The sequence below is a fragment of the Balaenoptera acutorostrata genome, chromosome 4 (assembly GCF_949987535.1).
Source record: "Balaenoptera acutorostrata chromosome 4, mBalAcu1.1, whole genome shotgun sequence".
Taxonomy (NCBI): Eukaryota; Metazoa; Chordata; class Mammalia; order Artiodactyla; family Balaenopteridae; genus Balaenoptera; species Balaenoptera acutorostrata.
This window is the reverse complement of record NC_080067.1, coordinates 121617788-121639056: the sequence shown is the minus strand read 5'-3', so window position 1 is coordinate 121639056 and position 21269 is coordinate 121617788. Positions and strand designations below refer to the sequence as shown.

Below are 21269 nucleotides of genomic sequence, written 5' to 3'. Positions count from 1 at the left end.
TATGTCACCCAATCCTGTTCCACCTGAACAAATTTATGGCAATATGTGCTGATGCACCTTTTTTTCCCCACTGAAGTCTAAATTCCCTGTGCACTACCGAATTAGGACTATTTTAAGCTTGTTGGTTTAAACTTATTTACTATGACAAATGTAAAAGTGCTCTACCTGTGTAAATAAAATAAAAGCTAATGGCCAGAATTGACATTTTACTTAGGAAAAAACTGGGGATATGCTTGATATATTTCCAAAATAGAAGTATTGTAATGATTGGAACAAGACAGCAGATTCTATGTGCAGGGAAAAACAAAATCTTTATTTGAACGGTATATAGGGCTTCTAAACAAGGACAACAAAATGAATTAAACCAACCATTGAAAACTGGCAAACTTCACCAGTGAAATATAGATGATTGATTTCAATACATTCTCTGTCTCCTTAAAAATTCTACTTTTAAATAATTCACTTAACACAATGAGTTTTTGTTACTTTCTTCTTTTGTATTCAAAGACATCATGAAAATCATTAATGTCTATAACCAGAGTTAAGCTCAAATTTACTGTTTCTTGCAAAAAAAAAGAATGATTATGATTTGCCATGATGCATAAACAGAGTAGTTGTTTTTTCATATCATTCTCTCTCTTTATCTGCTAATCTGAGAAATGACAATGATTTAAATTATGGATAGAACAGTAAGTAATGAAATATGCATAGCACAAACATTTTGCTTTACAGTGTTTGGCCACTAAGAACACTTTTAAACAATGTGCAAAACAATATTTTATAGTATTTACGATGTTCGCTATACAGTTGTGCACTTGTTGGAGTGCACTATTCTGTGGCAGAAAAATAAATTTTGACTTGATAAGAGACATAAATAAGAATTAGTTTAAAATGTGAGAGAGAGAGAGAGAGAGGAGACACTATGAAGCAGAAAGCAATGGCCAGCACCTAATGATTCTGAAGAACTATGACACCCATAAGACCAATCCACTCTCAGTTGAAAGAGACAGTTCTGGTAGATTGAAATTTGGTAGGCATACTTTATCATCACTTCTGATTATTTCCTTCACTAAATGTTCATCAGTAAGTTTAGAAAATACTGTTTAAATTGTGGAAACAGTTTGGTTAGTGCAGGCTTAGCTCCTAACATGGCTATTGATGGTAGCCTTTATTTTAGGGCAGTAGGAGTAGTATTGCTTCACATTTCCTCATTAACTTGGAAGACGGGAAACCACACATATTTTTTTATGTTTGCAGTTGACACGGAGCTTTATCTTTGTATGTGGAAAATGGGCAGAAATGGAGAAACAGGATAAATGATGATTCAGAAGTAGGGAAAGAGGAAATTGGAGACAAGAATCATTTGAAAAACAGTATGATGAAAGAATCGAGAATTCACTTTGATAAAAGTAATGATCCTTTTCTAGATTATAACTAACTGCCTTAAGCAATCTGATATTTAAATCAATTAATACATAAAACACAACTGGTGACTTGATCTTTCAGCAAAATACAGCACATATGAGTTAGATTTTTCCGGAAGAATCAGACAAAAATCATCTGCTGTTTCCTCAGCGAGGTGCTGGGGATCCATGGCCACAGCACCTACCAATCACTTCTCAGTAATACGTAACTTGTGCAAGGCTCTTAGAGATAGTTTAGCATTTTTCTCTACAGAACTGTCTGAATATCACATTTTAAAATGTTATTTATATGTGGTATGAGTTGAATTGTGTCACGCAAAAGGATATGTTTAAGTTCTAAGCCCTGATGCCTGTAAATGTGACCTTATTTGGAAATGGAGTCTTTAAGGATGTAATCGAGTTAAGATGAGGTCATGCTGGAGTAGGATGGACCCTAAATCCAATATAGCTGGTGTCCTTATAAGAAGAGGAGAAGAAACAGACAGAAAGGAGAACACCATGTGATGACAGAGACAGAGATTGGAGTTGCATCTACAAACCAAGGAATGCCAAAGTTTACCAGCAACCGCCATAAGGTAGAAAAAGGCAAGGAAGAATCCTCCCCTGGAGCCTTCAGAAAAAGCACTGGCCCTGCTACCACCTTGATTTCGTACATCTAGCCTCCAGAAGTGGGAGAGAATAAATTTCTGTTGTTCTGAGCCGCCGTATTTGTGATATTTTGTCACAGCAACCTTAAGGATCCATTACAACATGTCATCAATAAAAGATCAAAAAAAGTTGTTTTCTGCCCAATGGATGTAAGTGCATATTTACACTTTATATACTTCTACATGTGTAGGTGACTTGTGGGGGATACATCATAGTAAGTCACAGAAACAGAAATTCCTTTTTGAAAAGCACCGATAAAGGAACGGTAATAGACTGCATAGCGATACTGACCCCCCTGCATGTGAGCACATCCATTCCTCACCCCCATGGCTGTCATCCTGCTAAAACTGGGCTCTGCCAAGGGTCTCTGTATGGTTCAAAAGCCTTTGCTGCCTTCCGCTTGCTTACCGAAGGGAAACTCTATATTCTACAGCATGGCACGCACGCCCTTTCCCAGACTGACTTATCTCTAGGATTCTAGTCTCATATTGTGCTGTGCCCAAGTGGCATCTACGTGCCAGCTGCACTGTGTTACATCATTCTTCAATACAGCTTGTACTTACTTGCCTTTGAATCTTAATGTGTGCTGTTTCTTCTGTTCTCTAGCAACTAAAACTCTGTCCCAGTCATTCAAAGGTAAACTCAAATGCAGTTTTTCTTCATGAAGCCTTCCCCAGTCCTCTTCACTGTAATTTTTTCTATCACTATTCCTGCCATACTTTGAAACTCCATTAGAGCATTTAATAAAATGTTCTTAATTTATAATTACTTTATACATGTTCTTACCCTAATTTTATCAGATAAGATGGTATTTATGATATTACTTTACAAACCCCTAAATTAAAATGCACTGGCTATCTGAAAACAGTTAAACATGAAACGTTACCTGTTCTACAAAAAGCTTGAGAATTTGGAACACTCCTTGCTGTTTGAGAAGGTTTGATCAGTGATTAATGAACAAGTGAGTGAATGAATGATTGAATGAGGAATTGATGTAAAACTGAATGTGGTGGTAGTTTACAATATTACCTGAAAGTAAGGAATTGGATATCTATTTTAATTTTTGGTAATATTAGTCAGAAACATTATAATAAAAGTCATGATATTAAGGTTTGCAAACATCTTTAAAGTATATGAATTTTCAATTTGACTCTTTGATGTCAAGCAAATATTAATTTAAAAAAATAATAGTGTGGATTCTTTGCTTTGGACTAAATCTTGGATTATATGTTCACATGACATTTCCTATTTAATAAATTAGCAAATAATTACAAATAAACATAAATAAAAATTGTGTAAAGTGCATAAATTAAGTAGACTTAAGTGTTTTACATCAGAAGAGAGAATTATTTCATGGAAACAGAATCCTGTTTTAAGTTCCGTGAAGATAATACTTTTTAGATGTCTGGGAAATCTAAATACAAATAACACAATCAGTGTGAGTTTACTTATAAAATTAAATTAAATTTTTTAAGTTTAAAATATTACCCTAGCCATATAACTCTTGATGCTTTACGAGATAGCTTTTTTGAGTATTTTATAAAAAATTACTAATAAAATAAATGTGTTACCTGATGATTTTCAAAGAAGAGTCTAGTGTTTGGAGACAGAATATGTTAAATTTAACACTTGCAGAAACTTGAAGACAGAAGTTCCCTTTACAGAGAGTCTCTTCATTCTATTAGAATAAACTCTTCTTTGCATCCAGCCGTAAAAGAGCATAATAGTAATAATAGCAACTAACATTTAAGTAGTGTTTAATACATGCCAGGCACTATTTTCAGTGTTTTGCTTACATCAATTTATGTAATCCTTATAATTACCCTATGAGACATGCACTATTATTATCCATATTTTACAAACTGAGAAATGGTTACTTAGTGTATTTACTCACCAATGTCACATACCTGGTATGTGGAGGAAACAGAATTCTAGTCTGTGTCTAGAGTACGTCACTTTACCATCCTTCTCCAGAGCCCTCTTAGTTTTAGAAGAGGACCTCTCTAATCTTTCTTCTTAATAGGAATTCAAAGTTGTGACCACATATATGTTTCAATCCTTCAGTAGCATACAACATTCCATAAAGAACAATTTACAAAAGGTTGCGTAATGAACACCCCCTGGGATGTCTTTTTCTTCATGCACGTGTGTGTTTCACTTATCTAGAGTGAAGGATGACATCAGAAATAGAAAAGTCGTGTTATTACCTAGTCATAGTAGAGAGCTAAAGTTCCTACAGATTTAAACTACTGTGTGGATTTCAGTTCATAAAAGGAAGATACATATGCTCACACACAAATATGTCACTGTTAATTTTAGTTACTTTGGATTCTCTTAAAACCATGAATGTATTATCCCTAAAATGCTCATCTTTAATATCCCCTAAATGCACTAATGTGGCAACATATTATAATGGAACTAATTAGACATAGGTTCAAACCTAAATTTACCATTAATTATTTATGAGACCATTGGCAGGTTGCATTTCTTAATTGAGGTTTCCTTATTTGTAAAATAGAGATTGTGTATCTATTTTGAAGTATCAATATTATGAAAAAATAAATTGAATATATTTCCTGAAACAATTTGGAGCTCTTCAGAATTCTATTTTTTGTTTCTTTCTTTCTCATTCGTGTGGCAATGAAAATCTGTCTGCTTTATTCATAAAAAAAAACTGTTAGGAAATTTCTTTTTAGAAACATCAGCTAGGCAGGTGAAACATGTATATCTATGCTTTAGAAATATTCAAATAATCATTCATCTATTTATTTTAGTACAAATGCAGTAAACTCAGAGTACCCTTGGGTTGACATATGTTTTTCTTACGTAACAAGTTGGCAAAGCAAATCTATCCTTCCACCACTCAGAAAACTTGATGAGATATCATTCCTCCACACATTCTGGAAAGTTCCAAATATTCTGACAATGTATTAGAAAGCAAACATGTCAATATTTTTTTTCTAAAATGTGTTGTTGATATGAACCCTCTAGGAATTCCTGTTTATTACGTTGCTCTGATTTTACTAACATAGTAAGTTAGTGGCATATTTCTAATCCCAGTCTCCTTAGTCCTGTCTGGATTCTTCATCCATGGAGACAAATGGCCCTTTTATTTTATAGAGTGGATATAAGGCGATGTATATATGAACAAGCTATAGTTTTTCTGTTAAGGCCCATATTGAAGTCATATACGAAGTCCATATGGTGAACCGGGTTTTTGTTTTGTTTTATTTCTGTCCCTAATGAGATTGGTATCAGAAAGTCACCGTTTTATCCTTAGAAGGGAAGTTGCCTTTGTAGTAAGGGTAGCTTTTCTCAAAAAAAAAGAAGTTGGGCCAAAGTGGTGTCATCTTAGGGCTCCTTCTGTTAAACATCTGACTTTCAAGGGTGGAGACCTCTACTCTCTGGGAAATGAGATTCAATCATACCCCTTCTGTTTCAAGGGTTTGCAGAAAAATTTTACCCACCCTTGATGCAGTGGAACCAGAGAGAGAGGGAGAGAGAGAGAGAGAAAGAGATTCAATGGACACCAGACCTGGTTCTGGCAGCACTCCAGAATGGCAGCTTGACATTGGATGATAACCGTTTATGGGTCCCAAATAAACACTAGTATGCACTCCAAGCAAGAGGACACCTTTGGCCAAACGTTCACTGAGGAAAGGAGCTCATCCTTATTCAATACAGATGGTAGCAATGTTCATATAGCACCTGAAGGAAGAATTAAGAGCAATGAGTGAAAAGTAGAAGAAACATTCAGCCTAATATAGGAGGCAGCACTTTCCAACAATGGCTGCTGTCCAGCAATGGAATGCACGCTCCATGAAGTTGTGAGCTCCCTATCACAGAAATAATTCTAACAAAGCCCAGGTAACTCTGTCATAAATACACGTGTTTGGATTTCAGAATTCATTTTCAGCAAGTAATTATTCAGTGCCTAATACTGGCTAACCCTTGTTCTAAATGCTAGGGTTACAGTCATGAACAAAGCAAAATACTGTCATCACGAATGTTACATTCTAGAGAGAGAATAAGGAAACCAATGAACAGAAATACACACACATAATTTAATTTAGGGATAAGTGCTAGGAGGAAAAATAAAGCCTGACAAAGGAGTTAGAAAGGATGATCAGGGAAGATCAATTTTTCTGGCAATTTGTGCAGTAACTAGAGGTAGATCAGAACTCCTTCTAAGCCATGATAAGAAATATGAATTTTATATTAATAGAAATTTAAAACAGATGGTGGGAAGGCAAACTCCATGATTTTAACTTCTCTTTGAACTCTGATTGCACAACTCGCCAGCTTTCCATTCTCAAACTTTGCCTTCCTTAAAATGAAGTAACAAATGGTCAAGTTATTTTGCATAATTTAAAATGGGAAAGCTAGAAAAATTAAAAATGGATCAAGTATTTTAATATAATTTTATGTCATGGAGTGAATTGCTTTGTTATTTAATTTCATCTTTATAGCTCTGAGTTTTTCATTTTTTTAATTTGAAAAATGTCAAAAAAAAAAAAAAAAGAGAGAGGTTAGTGTAATAAACTCCATGTTCCCATTACCCAGCTTAAACAACTATCAAACTGCGCCAATATTATTTCATCTGTAATCCTACCCACTTTAGCTCCACCTCAGGTAATGTTGAAACAATTCCCAGACATCATATCATTCCATCCTTAAAAATGTAAAAACTTTTTGAAGCATAATATCATTAACAGTCCTAAAAATATTAACAATCATGTCTTAAGGTAATCAAATACTTAGTGTTCAAATTTCACCAGATGTCTCATAAATGTTTGATTAGAATTGATTTATTTGAATTAGTATCTAAGACGCTTTTCTCATTGCATTTTTTTGGTATGTCACAGTCTCTTTTAGTTTATTAGTTTTCTTTTCTCTCTTTTTCTTTTAATTTCAATTTATTTGTTGACAAAATTGTGTCCTTTGTCCTGTTATTCCCCACACTCTAGAGTCTGATCATTCCATCTTCATGGTATCATCTAACATGTTTCTCTATTTCCTGTATTTTCTGTAAACTGGGAGTTACGTCTAGAAGTTTGATCAGGTTGGGGCCAAGTTTTACAGGCACTCAGTCACAGTTAAGACTCTCCCCTGTAGCCTTGGGCTCACCTGAACCTCTCCTCTCCTCCTCAACCTTCAGCTTTGCATAAGATGCAATCCCAGACTGAGAATAAACTGGTAAAATTCACAGAGCAACTAAGAATCGTTCTTCATTCAGCTGGGTCTGCAGAAAAGCCTAGTAATTGCGTTTCATTAGTGTGTCAAGATGCTCCTCATTATCCCCACAAATATTCATTTGGAAAATGTTATTTGTACAATGTTAGAAATTAAGATATTAAATAAATACACTGTTGAAGAGATGCTATCATTGGCCTTTTAATCTCTATTATTGAAAAATCATAGATGATTTTTGTTGATGCCTTTGGAAAGTCATTTTATTCTTCTAAGTCTTTTTTCTTTTTCTGTAACCCTCCATAAAGTTCTTCTGAGTGTCAACTTTCCTTGAAATCTTACCTCCAACTCAGTTTCTTTACCATCAGATTGACATATGGACTCTATTCTCCTTCACGAAGGGAATATTTTAAAATTCGTTTTTGCTTATTACCGAGAAAACCCAGGGGGCAGATGGATATTGGGACGCACTATTAACCTTTCTTTTTTCTCTTTTCCTCAGTGGTTTTCCATAGCAACAGCTGACTAATGACAGCACAGATCAGCCCTCAGTCTCAGACATACACACAAGTCAGAGGTGGTGTTATTATTTTGCTTTTATTTCCTAAGACAGTGATACGGATGAAAGCACCTAAATTCGACCTTTTCTCTCTCTTCTCATGGTTGTTCATTTCTACCTTATTTCAAAATTGCTCTTCCCTTATGCTATTCCTCTCTCCCTGACCTTCTGTTTGAAAATAAACACTCTTACTAGATGATCTACGTCCTTTGATGTCAACTATTTCTAATCTGGGGTGTTCAAGTCAGTAGTTTTCCTTAATTTGTGGCTAATTATAGTTCTTCTTTTAACTCAGTTTAAAATTTGGTTTCTTCATACCTTCCGACCTTCCCCCTCTGTGACTTTCTATTTCTCTGCAATTCAACAAAGTGTTCAGATGAAAGGGAAAAAATGATGCTTTAAGTCCACTTGATTTGTTTCCATATTCTTGGGGCTATTTTGACTTTAAGAAATTGGTGTGTTTATTATTTCACTCCTAAATATATTACCTTTGTTTCCAATCAACAAACAAAAACAAACAAACAAAACCTGGACTATTTCTTTTTTTTTTTTTTCAAAACAAAGCTGGATACTGGGGATTTTAAGCTTATCCAACCAAATATGCACACATTGTTTTTGATCTCTCTTGTATATCTTTTCACATAAAACCTAAGCTTTTTTTTGCTCCTTTACTTAAAAACCGCTAAAAATATTTATTACGTACCTATTCTGTGTCAGATACTATGTTATGTGTTAGGAATACAGTGAGTAAGAAATAAGTTTTTTCCTTAATATGGTTGAACTCTACGAAAAGTTAACAAGTGAACAGGTAACTCCTCTCCGTCAAACATGCATTCCCTTCTCTTTTGCAATGAACACAATTCCAACTGTCACTTGCAGAAAAACTAAAATGTCTCCAAAGGAACACGTGCAGTTTCTTGATTATTCATTTATGTCCAGTTTCCTCTCAGATTCACGTACAGGTTTTAAATTGACCGACGGTGTGCGGTGCTGAGAGCCACAAGGCAATGAAGAAAGTGAAAAGCCAAAAATACATAAAGCTGATCGTGTGGCTGGACCCGGACGCCGCTGCGGTGGGAGGTGCCTGTCCGGGCTCTCGCCGTCCCCGCCCCCGCCCCGCGGCTTCTGTCTCTGCGGTCCGCCGTTCGACAGCCGGCCCTCGGGCCCCTCGCCCGCCACGGACATGCCACGCGTCCACATAGGACGCCTGAGCTACAACATCTGGGAGAAGGACATCCAGCGCTTTTTCAGTGGCTATGGCCGCCTTCTCGAAATAGACCTTAAAAAGGGGTACGGCTTCATGGAGTTCGAGGACTCCCGCGATGACGGCGACGCCGTGTACGGGCTGAACGGCAGGGAGCTCTGCGGCGAGCGCGTGATCGTGGAGCGCGTGATCGTGCAGCGCGTGATCGTGGAGCGCGTGATCGTGGCGCACGTGGTCGTGGAGCGCGTGATCGTGGCGCACGCCCGGGGCCCGCGCCACGAGCGTGATGGCTACAGCTGTGGAAGCCACAGTGGTGGAGGTGGATACGGCAGTCAGAGAACCTTTGGCAGAGGCGAATCTGGACCACCTGTAGGCGCAGAATTCAGGCTTATTGTAGAACATCTTTCTAGTCGTTGCAGTTGGCGAGATTTAAAGGATTTCAAGAGACGAGCAGGTGAAGTAATCTATGTAGATGCTCACAAAGAACGCACAAATGAAGGTGTCAGTGAGTTTCGCTCCTACTTGGACATGAAGCATGCTTTGGATAAGCTGGACGGTACGGAAATCAATGGGAGAAGTATTAGACTAATGGAAGATAAACCACGAACAAGCCACAGGCGGTCTTATTCTGGAAGCAGATCAAGGTCACGGTCTAGAAGAAGGTCACGAAGTAGGAGTCGTAGGAGCAGCCGCAGTAGATCTCGAAGTATCTCAAAAAGTCGCTCCCGATCCAGGTCTCGGAGCAAAGGTCGATCACGTTCTCGTTCAAAAGGCAGGAAATCTAGATCAAAAAGCAAATCTAAACCTAAGTCTGATAGAGGCTCCCGTTCGCGCTTTCGGAGCAGACTGAAGGATGAATATGAGAAATCTCAAAGCAGGTCTCGTTCTCCATCTCGTTCCCCCAAAGAAAATGGGAAAGGTGATATAAAGTCAAAATCTAGATCAAGGAGCCAGTCTCGTTCCAATTCACCCCTACCTGCTCCACCCTCAAAGGCCCGTTCTGTATCCCCTCCACCAAAAAGTGCTACAAGATCCCGTTCTAGATCTCATTCAAAGTCAAGGTCACGATCCAGATCGAGTTCCAGAGATTAACCCAGAACTATACATTCTTTGCACACTATTACGGAACACTTTCCTACTTGCTTAGGCAGTTACTCTTCCACGTTTGTACTTGGCCTCTTCTGCAAGAAGAATCTCCCAGAAAAAGGGGCATACAAAAATTGGATTTGTAGCCAAATTTGATGAAAAAGATGAGGTTCTAAAGAAATGGCATGAAGTCAAAGATCCTCTCCCTTTGTAGAGTTAAGATAACTTTGATTTTATCGCTTTTGAGCTAAAATAACTTTTGTAAAGATTAAGCTCATTTTGTTTTTTGGTGTTTTTTTTTTTAAGTATTTCAGCAGGATCTGCTGCAGGGGTTTCTGTCATTGTTATATTTGCTTAATTTTAAGTTAACCGTTTCAAGCTTTGAACACTTAGGGCTTTAGAGGGAGAACCCAATTTCCAATTATGTTGGCTTTTTATAAAGCTTGAGTTCTGTAAGATTTCAATAATAGTTTGCTACCAAGATGACTGCCTTATTGAATAGGTCACTCTTAAATTCCTTTAAATATTGATTATCTGCTATCTGTGGAAATAATGTAAATTCTACTTAAGTGTAAAGCAAGGCAAGTCTCAGACCAGCAATAAATTATTCAATTTGGATAACATTATTTTGTCCTGTTATTCAAATTTGCCAAAGTCTTATTGGCCCCTTAAACAGGTTAAGTTAAAAATAAAAGACTTTATATTCGATCTGTTATACAATTTTGCCTAAATTAATAGATTTTTAAAATAATGAAACCTTTTTCAAACTTAAATTGATTGAACTCTTCAAAAAATAGTTCCTATTACTTGGGATCTTATCTAGCCTGGTAATCCCACTTTCTGGAAGTGGTCGTTTTAATTAGTGTTTTGTTAGAGTAAGATCCCGTAGTCTTTAATGCTTGTTATGTAAAAATGGAAGTAACTTTTCTTTGATCAGAAATTTGGTGTGTTATTCAAAATGGAAAAGCAAATATTGCATTTTCTACTGAAAGATCCTTAACAGGCACTTAAAACAGATCGCTTGATAAATCAGTTACTGATTAAAGTAAAAGTCCACCTAACAATCAGTCCCCTTTAGTTAGTGGGGTTCTGTGATAATTGGTTAGATCATCCTTGTAAAACTTTATGTGGTTGGCTTGGAAAAAATTTAAACGGGTTAACCCTAAACTTTTGTACTTCATCATGAAGGGTAATGAATACTGTGGAAACCAAATTTTATAATGCTGCAAATCTGTAGGAGTTACTGGGTTCCCAATTAGTCCATACATCCGTTAAGCCTAGTTAATTGAGATTGCAGTTTGAGAAATGAATTACCTTATATGTATCTCTTTCTCCAGATTCTTTAAATAAGGTAATTTCATTAAAAGCACTCATTAATCTTAGTCTGAAATCAAGATGTAGGTTATACGGATCAGCTTTAACATCTTCCTGGGAGCTGTCACTCTATATAAGGTGTTAAGGGCTGGGTAGTGTCAGGGTGTAGTGGGTACCACTCATTGTGCTGCAGGTGTGCCTAGAAAGCATCATAATCTAGAGTTGGTTTGTAGGTTCAGATAATCCAGAAGGCAAGCCTAATATAATTGAGACTACGTGAAAAAGGTTGAGTCAAAGATCTAGATGCCAAAATGACACTGTAACTGGGAGTGTTTGCTCATGTAAAAAGACTTGTTCTAATAATTTCTGGGCTTCCTGTTATGAAATCTTAGAGCCTAATCTTAGGGACATAGTGCCCCAAAAGGTTGATGCTTCTTCCAAGACCTTATTTTCTTTAATGCTTTTGATATTTTTTTAGATGTTCATAAGAAATATGGTTTGTTTGGTTTTTTATTTTCAATATAAACTTCAGATTTTGAGAGAAGAAACTGGTATCTGTAATTATAGTTCATTGTTTTGCCTGTTTGAAAGAACAAAAGTTAGGACTCTTAAATGAGGAAGCAAGCCTCCACTGCCTTTCAAACTATGTTTAAGGACAAGTTAATTTTAAGAATTGACTTTGACCAAAGTTCTCTTGTTTTCAGGGAAAGAACAAAAGCTTTTAAAACCACAGCCTTTTAAAATGAAGGAGGGGAATACTACAATGTGAAATTAGGCTTTCGAAAAGTATGGAGCATACTTCAGCTGGGCTTTCTTGTGTTTGTATTCCATCACATGGTAATAGGCAGGTTTGTTTGCATTGTTAGCTGCCCCTCCCACCACCCCCCCCGCACCACCGTGGGTAATTGTATAGGTAAATGTCTGCACCCATAAGAATTTAGCAGCAAAGGCCAACTTATTAAAATTCTGGTTCCTACCCCACACCTGTGGACCTACATCATTGGATGTGCTAAACCACTGTACTTATAACACTGGCCCACTTGACCAACAAAATGTTTAGTTCCTTGCTAACGTTTAAGTAGAATCTGAGTCTCTACAACTTGCCACATGTTCATCTATGGCTAGATGGAGTATTAAGCTGGTGGAGAGCAAAACAGAAGTGAATGATAACTGGATCCCCCTTTCTTTTACGTGGTAGTGTGTTAACATGCCGTAGTGCCTTTATGGCCACTTTGAGTCCTTCCTGCTCCTGTGACTTAACGTTCCACTCCTGTGTTGTTACCATCTTTTCTCTTGGTATCTTCTTTCTCCCACTTTGTTAACCTGCTTTGTGCTTTATTGCTTCAATAAAATGTTCACTGAGGGAAAAAAAAGATACACAAAGCTGCTCGTGGTGAAAATTTAGATATAGCCATCTAACAGTTGTAGGTTTGTTCGGAGTTTTCCCTGTAATACGTTTGAAACTTTACAAGATTACATACCTAAGAATCAGAATTGTATTCTGTGCAATTTATGAAAAGTGAGAAGTGGGTAATTTACATTCTTGACTTGGGCTGATAAATGTATGCTTTGTGGCGGGAACATATAACTGGGACTCTACCAGCAACAGAGAGCTGTCAGAAGGCTCTCTTGCAGCTCTACCAGCTGCTGCCTCCAGTGCCCTTCCCCCTGTCCTACCTCCAAGGTCACACCCATCATTGCTCATACCAAGAATGAAACTACATAGGTGCAGAGAGTGAATATCTTCCCTTTTATGTCCTTCCCACAGCTTCAAGAAATGTCCACAAAAATTGCATTAGTAAGTTTGAAGTTCAAAATGTGACCCACAACACATTCTCATATTCAGTTGCAGATTTCCTTCCATTATTGGAGAGCTGGTAACCATAAAGTAATATGATGGATTATAAGCTTTTTCTCAATGTATCAGTGAACTGAGAACTTGGCTCTCCCTCCACTTTAAATGTACCAGCATTCTCCTCTGCACTATTCTTTCTTCTTTCATCATCTCTCCCAACAATTCCTGGTGAACGAATCTCCAGAGAATCATAAAATCATAGAAAATTATAACAAGAAAAGACCTGAGAGATCATATTTTCCATGCCCTTTATTTTAGAGATGGAACTGAGACTCAGTTTTCTGTAATTTAACAGGTATTGGGACCTAAGCACAGTGTTCATAAGAAATATAAACGTTGTTAGGAGGAGACCTTTCCAGACAGAATGATATTCTGGAATGGTCTGCAAGTGCCTGCAGGTAATTAGGCAGCTGGCATATTGCTTAATCTCCAAGTCAAGTTTATGTTTTCTCTTCTTGCTTTAAAAGGGAATATTGCTCTAAAGGGACAGTGAGTGTTTGACACAGTTAAAGAAACAGAGATGAGAAATATAGGACTCCTTTTTAGTGAGATTATGTATTTAACTTTAAAAATCACTTATCTACATTGCTTTCTAAAGTGGGTACCCTTTTCTCCTCATCATGATCATCCTTCTGAAAAAGACTTGGAGGCACAAAAGCACCAACAGTCACATATCTTGCCAAATAAAGAACCAGGAGTCAAACAAGCTTATACCTAAATGGTTTTATACAGTCTACATATATGTTGCTCTCCTGCCATGGCAAATACCTAAATTTTTGCCTGAAATGGGAAATAGTTTTATGAGAGAGATGTGAAAGTACTATGTTCACATTTTACATCTCATTTAGATTAAAATAAACCTTAATATTATATTTTATAAAAAGTTACTGACTGTCATTTTGGAAAGTCCTGAAGTTTATCTTCTTTATCATTTCAAGGAGAGTTCTCTCTTTTTAAATCTTTATGTTCTTTATCAGTCATGAGGGGGAGAGGTCCTCTTTTGTTTCTATATTTGGCAAAGAAACATTGGCATGAGGTTTAGAATATGTTGAAATCACTTACTGTTAAATGGAATATATAGCACTATATCAGTTAGATATTATCAGACAGGCTTCTGTAATAGAGACCAAAAATACCAGTGGTACATAAAAGAATCTTGGAGGAAGACAAGCCATAAGAGGTATAGAAGTACCAGCATGTCACCCAGGTACTTTCGATATTTCTGCTCCAAAATACCTACTTGGAACTCATGATCTCTATGTTCCAAAAAGAAAGAAAGGTAGTGAGAGATAGGAAATCAAGAGAGGTGCTTCTCACAACTAGGTCAGGCCTAGTTGTGAGAACCTTAATAAAGATTAAGAAGTCACCCCAGAAGTTCCACACAACATTTTTCATACATATATTATTGGCCAGAAATGAGTCACATGGCAGCACCTGGCTGCAAGGCGAGCTGGGAACTAAGGTCATTTATCCATGATCATATGATGGATTGACATATTTAAATTTCCTGTTTGTTAAAAAAGAAAATATATTCTATGGCTGTGGTATCAGTTCACATCTTATCTAAATGTTATTTTTAATAAATAAGCACATAATATTTGTCATTATGTTTTCTTTGAATTCAAAAAGATCAAATTCTCTTATAAAGTAGAAAACAAAACCAAACTTAAACTCCCTAATGCACACAGCTGAACAAGCACTTACTGAATACTTAATTACACGCTAAAGTCAGTCCTTGGCCATAGGGATCAAAGCTGAATTATCATTTATCCCAGCGGTCCCCAACCTTTTCGGCACCAGGGACCGGTTTCGTGGAAGACAGTGTTTCCATGGATGGGGGCGGGGGTGGGGGGAGGATGGTTCAGGCGTTAATGCAAGCGATGGGGAGCGCGGCAGGTGAAGCTTCTCTCGCTCGCCTGCCACTCACCTCCTCCTCTGCCGCCTGGTTCCTAACAGACCGCGGACCGGTACCCCTGGTTTATCCTTCTCTCAAAAATCTGTAATTTGATGAAGAAGAAAGAGATATAATCTCATCATGTTACACAATGTGAAATATTTTTAAGAAGCAATAGCTATACAAAGAAGAAGTAAATGCCATGTAAATAGAGAGTGGGTAGGGGAAGGTATTGGAAATATTCCCCAGAGGAGGTGAAATATGATCTGGACTCAGAGGCTGAGTAGGATTTCACTGTAAATCAAGAAGAGAACAAGACAGACAGAAGTAATAGGTTTCCAAAACCTTATTGCATATCTGTTTATGTTCAACATATAACAATGGTTCAGTGCTTGAAGATATGAAGTGAATGGATGGCCAGAAATACAAGGATCTAGATCAGGGTCATTAAACACCAACCCATTGCCAAATCTGACCTGTCGTCTGTTTTTGGTAAATAAAGTTTTGTTGGAACACAGCCACACGTATTGTTTACATATTGGTTATGGCTGCTTTCACACTACAACAGCAGACTTAAGTAGTTGCTACAGAGTTGGTGTAGCCTATAAAGAAGAAAATATTTCCCGTTTGGCCTCTTATGGAAAAAGTTTGCTGACTCCTGATCTAGATTAAAGACATTTTCACAGGTATAAAGAATGATCTGATTGTTTCAAGAATGAATTAAAATGTAGGATACCCATTTCCCAAATTCCTTGGCTGCAGCTACAAAGCAAAGCGAAGTGGAGGGTTAAAGGTGGATAAATACACTACAGTCAGGAGGTAAGTTCAATAGACTAGCTTGACATCTTAAAAGAAACAGTTACCATTGTAGCCCATCTAAAAATGCCAGATGTCCTAGATTTTACCTTTCTCACTTTTATGTACCAGGGAATTTGCATGTTATGGTATTAGAAACTGCCAAAGTGACAAACATGGACTTTATACCCTTGTCAGAAGTGCTATAAGACAGAAACTGAAACAGAGAGGGAAAAGGAAGCAAATTGTAAAGTATGTGTTTCCGTTTAAGACTCCCCCCCTCCCCCCTTAAAGTTTCTGGCTTAGAGTTTAGTATCTTTGATCTGGATCAGTCCTTCTCTTTTCCCAGTATTCTGATGCACTGATGCACTTGACAAAATCAGTACAATTCGAATGGAGGAGAGAGAATCAAGAAACTTACATCCCCAAAATAAGTAAGTCAGCCTAAAAGTCTAACAACAGACTCCAAGGACCAACTAAAATAGAGATCCTTTATCTTTTTAATCATAATATAAATACATCTTTAGCCCCTCTCCATGTCAGGTGACAATAGAGTAAAATGGTTGCTTCTCTTTCTCTATTACATATTTGTTCTGATCAATTCTCAATGAACTGGATCATTGATCGCCAGCACATCAGAAGGATTTATGTTAATATAATGATAAATAGGTTGGAGTAGTATAAGAATCAGGATGCTTACATTTACTGAGTTTTATAGCTGGAAGGATCTTAAAAGTCATCGAGTCCAATTTCTCATTTTACTCTGGAGGAAACCCAGATCCAGACTGATAATATGACCTACATATTACTCCAGGTCTATTCTACCAGGGGACCTTGGAGACTCTGATTCTCCTCAACCTCTGCTCTTTTCAATTAAAATGCACATAAATCAAACAATCCCAAGAAAATTCTGCATTACAGGATGCTAGCAGCCCACATCTTTTAAAATAAATAAATGAACCCTTTTAAATTTTAAGAGTCATTCTGAATTTTAGCTTCAGGGTTCAGAATGTAACATTTCAGATCTGGACTGCTGTCTTTGATAAGGAGAGTCCCCACTATACTAGAGAAAAAATTACATTCTGTCCTTTTCTATCTTTTTATTTTTATTTTTTTAAAGACAGGAATGGGGGAAGCAAGTCTTCAAAGCAGACATATCTGTATCTTGTTTAAGGTAAATTTCTGTATCTTGTTTAAGATAAATTTCTCAAATTCATCGAGTCTCAACTTTCTCAATGGGAAAATAACAATAATAATACCTACATTTGGGCATCATTTTGAGACTTATAATAAGGTGTCTATAGATAAGCACTATACTCAGCACATAATAAATACTAGAGAGATGGTAGCTTAATATATGTATTTTCTTTTTTCTTTACCTTCTTTGTCTGCATTTCTCCTTTGACACTGACCTTTAAAAATATCCCATCTTTCTATGTTTGTGTCACTTTATATGGAGCTATTTCAAATATGGTAAAACTCATTTTTTAATTTTTATTTATAGAGTTAGGAAAAATGATCAATGTTTATAAGCCACTTGGCAATATAATTTGCTCTTACTTTGACTCTATCTGCATCTGCTTGTGGCCTTGAAATTAGCAGTTTTGACTGAAATGATCGATTCTACATAAAAAAATTCAACTTGATTTTTAAAAAAAATTTTTTTAACTCATCTGAACTGCAGAAGTTAACCTGTTTTGTCATAATGCAGACACAGCTCTAAGAATGGCATTTTATGTTGTGGATTATATGTAAAATAAAAATTTTCCTCTGTATCCAGTGTGTTATAGCTCCCTCCTCACCTCCAGCAGTTGGTATGTGCCCGGGGTATATAAAATCATTTCAGTATTGGCCCAAGTACAACATAAAGCAATCATAGAAGTAAATCTGTTCTCTCCAGCTCATTTTGTGTCTTCAAGAGCCAAATGGAATTTTCCTTGAAATTATCCAGTTTGGGGCATTATTCACACCATTGCTTGTTTCCTAACCCAACTGTTGTCCCATGTGTGTCTGTCTGTCACGCTCTGTGTCTTTCTTATGTAATAAAATAGATCTGACCAGAAAGGAGAATCAAGGCTATAATTGTAAAAATTAAATTAATTTGAAAAGTGAAATTTCAAGCTAAAAAATCTAATCAGGTAAGTTCTTTTTTGTTTATAAAAGAGTTCTAAAAGTATATAGATTTTATGCGGCATTTTCAAGTGCAGGAATAACAAGCAAAAAGCCACTCTAATACCAACAACCCAAAAGAAATTATATATTTAGACAAATAACTTATGTTCATGGCATATTGAACTAAGATTCTAGTAAATGCCCTATCTCCATTTAGCTGGGGCAATTCATCCATTTATGCTACATTCACTATATTACTTATTAGCATAAGTTGAACTAGTGAATTTCAATAAGTGAATCCCAAGTGATGTATTTCTCTTGCCATGAATCTGTTTCCAATTTTTATCCTGATACAAACTAAATTGAATAATTTCTAATAAAGACTAGAGGACAGAGCCCATATTACTTTCCTCTCTCAGAAGACAGAAGTAAATCTAAAGGGCCAAATCCTAGATTTTTTGGTTCCATCTTACTTTCTCTTATGTAATTATCTATCTATCTATCTATCTATCTATCTATACCTATCTATCTACCTATTATCTTTATTTATTTCTGTATCTAGACTACAGCTAGTATTACCAGTGGAATATTTTGGTCTCCCTTTATTTTATAGAGGACCAAGTCTAAGCATCCTACACTTTTCTAGCCCCTACAGAACTCTGGGAGATAAGAATACACTAATTCTACCATAACTGCATCCTGGCTTGTGTGGATGTGTGTGTGTGTGTGTGTGTGTGTGTGTGTGTGTGTGTGTGTGTGAAGGAGGAGGAGACTAAATGATCAATAATTTTATTTCTATATGTGATTTTTGCCGATTGCTTATAGAATAAAATCTAGAATTTTAAATCACTTTCCCATTTTATCTTCAATTTTATCTCTTTTTCCTGATCTTCTGATAATTAAACACTCCTTAAGTTTTCTGCCTTTCTTCTTTGTTTCTTCTCCGAATATCCTCCAAGAATACTGAACTCTTTGTTTTAGACATGAAGAACAGTGCTAGGGAAATCCTGCGGCTGGCCCACGGTCACATAGAGAGTTGGTATCAGCCACCTGCTATCTCCAGGGCCACATCTCAAGTTTCTGTGATCTAGCATTGCCATCATCATAGTGGCCTCCATCACTATGGTTTTCCAACTCTCCAACACACTGTCCATTCCTGTGTGGCTTCCACATTCTCGCATCATCTCACCCTTCTTTCTATCCTTGATGCTTTCAATAAGTTGTTTATTTTATTTTTTTAATTAATTTATTTATTTATTTTTGGCTGCGTTGGGTCTTCGTTGCTGTGCACGGGCTTTCTCTAGTTGCGGCGAGCGGGGGCTACTCTTCATTGTGGTGCTCAGGCTTCTCATTGCAGTGGCTTCTCTTGTTGTGGAGCACGGGCTCTAGGCGTGCGGGCTTCACTAGTTGTGGCACGTGAGCTCAGTAGTTGTGGCTCAAGGGCTCTAGAGCACAGGCTCAGTAGTTGTGGTGCACGGGCTTAGTTGCTCCGTGGCATGTGGCATCTTCCCGGACCAGGGCTCAAACCCGTATCCCCTGCATTGGCAGGTGGATTCTTAACTACTGCACCACCAGGGAAGTCCCTAAGTTGTTTATTTTGAAATCTATTTTTTTTCTATTGAAGGGAATAATGCTCCTATAGAGTAACCATCTAATAGAAGGTTAAATAACCTTAGTGAGAAATACTGGCAATGCTAAATAGAATATGCTATAGTTATCAGTAAAGAGGCTGAAAATATAAGATGGATGATTACAGAGATGACATTTAGTATGGGGAAAAAACAGGCAAATAGCAAAAGAAATATAATCAGAAGTAGAGTTGTCTACCAGGAAGGAACAATCTGAAAAACGACTCCTTGCCTATGAGTGAAAACGGGGAGAAAATTGTTAGTGAATTTACTGTGTGTGTATGTGTGTGTGTGTACCTTCACACGGTAGAGAAAAACCTAAGAATAATCTGAAGAGAATGAAAAATTATGTCCAAGTCTTACTAATAGATTTTAATTTCTCAAAAATAAACAACAAAAAAAGAAATTTCACAAAATGATCATAAGGAATGACAATAGAACCTTTGAATTTCCGTATAAGTTCTTTGTTTAGTTTGACTTGGCATCAGGAGAGAGTGAGGATCTACATATATTAGAAAAGCAGAGTGTGCAAGTTGTCCAGTATTTGGAAACATATACTTAGGAGTAGCCATACAATATTTTCAAATGGAACACAGATTAAATGTCATGGAAGCTATCCTAATGCTGTAAAAGTGGTGTTGCTGAAATGACAAATAAGCTTCCAAGACAGGTATTTGACATATGCCCTACTGGTCACTTGAAACTAGATATATGGACAAATTAGAAAGTCTGTTACAGATAATAAATGATTCGAGGTAAGGATGACAATTTTTAAGTAGCTAGATACTTGCCGTAACTATTTGGGTTAACCTGCAAATACCTGTAATTTAGAGATTTAGGGACACTTTTCCATGGAATTAAATGATTTCAATGGGTTAGGACTGTCATTTATTTTAAATGAGTGGATTTTTCTTATTCTCGTGCTAGTTTACTTGGTTTATGATCTGTTAAAATAATGTGTGTATTGAAAATTGTAGGCTGTCACCCAATTGTTTTCATTATTTTTGAGACGTCATTTGCCTCAGTTTTAAAATGGTAGCACTCTGAAATGAGCCAGGCTTTCCCACAGAGGTTTTCTGGAAAACCTATGAACTTCTTATTTCTAACAAATTAGTAAACTTGGATAAATCAATAACTTCATTTCTACTACTCCAGTTCAATTCAGTTAGGGATCTATGTAAATCAATTTATAATGAGGAAAGTAAGAGAATTTGAAGAATAAACAAGGCTAGAAGACAAAGAGAAAAATGTTTATCCAATAACAGATACCAAGGTTTAAACCTGAATTGTTTTGTTTTCTGTTTTTGTCTGCTGGACTATAAACCACTTAAGGGCAGCAAGCTTATCTTACCCAGTTTTATATGCCCAGTACTAACACATAGAAGGCATTCAATAAATGAGTGAAAGAAAAAGAAGAGAGAGTTAGATATTTGCCGGGGGTAGGGGGAGAAAAAAATACTTGAAATGGCTGTTGTTAAAATTTTTAATTTTTCCATTGATGATAAGGAAGAGGAGAGTCTTCGTGGTTTCATTTTCAAATATATATCTTCTAAATATTTC

General features: G+C 36.6%; 1 protein-coding gene across 1 annotated transcript; it reads left to right on the top strand.

The window, feature by feature from the left end:
- Positions 1-9004: 9004 nt before the first annotated feature.
- LOC103018603 (serine/arginine-rich splicing factor 6) lies at positions 9005-10311 on the top strand. The gene is made up of 2 exons (XM_007164110.2): positions 9005-9211; positions 9269-10311. The coding sequence occupies exons 1-2, from the start codon at positions 9005-9007 to the stop codon at positions 10115-10117; spliced, it is 1056 nt and encodes a 351-aa protein (XP_007164172.2). The 3' UTR covers positions 10118-10311.
- The last annotated feature ends 10958 nt before the right edge of the window (positions 10312-21269 follow it).

What these genes read in the sequence shown, in the direction of transcription:
- LOC103018603 (XM_007164110.2), top strand. Translation starts at nt 9,005, where the DNA reads ATGCCACGCGTCCACATAGGACGCCTGAGCTACAACATCTGGGAGAAG. An exon ending in AGCGCGTGATCGTGGAGCGC is followed by an intron (nt 9,212 to 9,268) that starts GTGATCGTGCAG and finishes GTGGTCGTGGAG; the next exon opens with CGCGTGATCGTGGCGCACGC.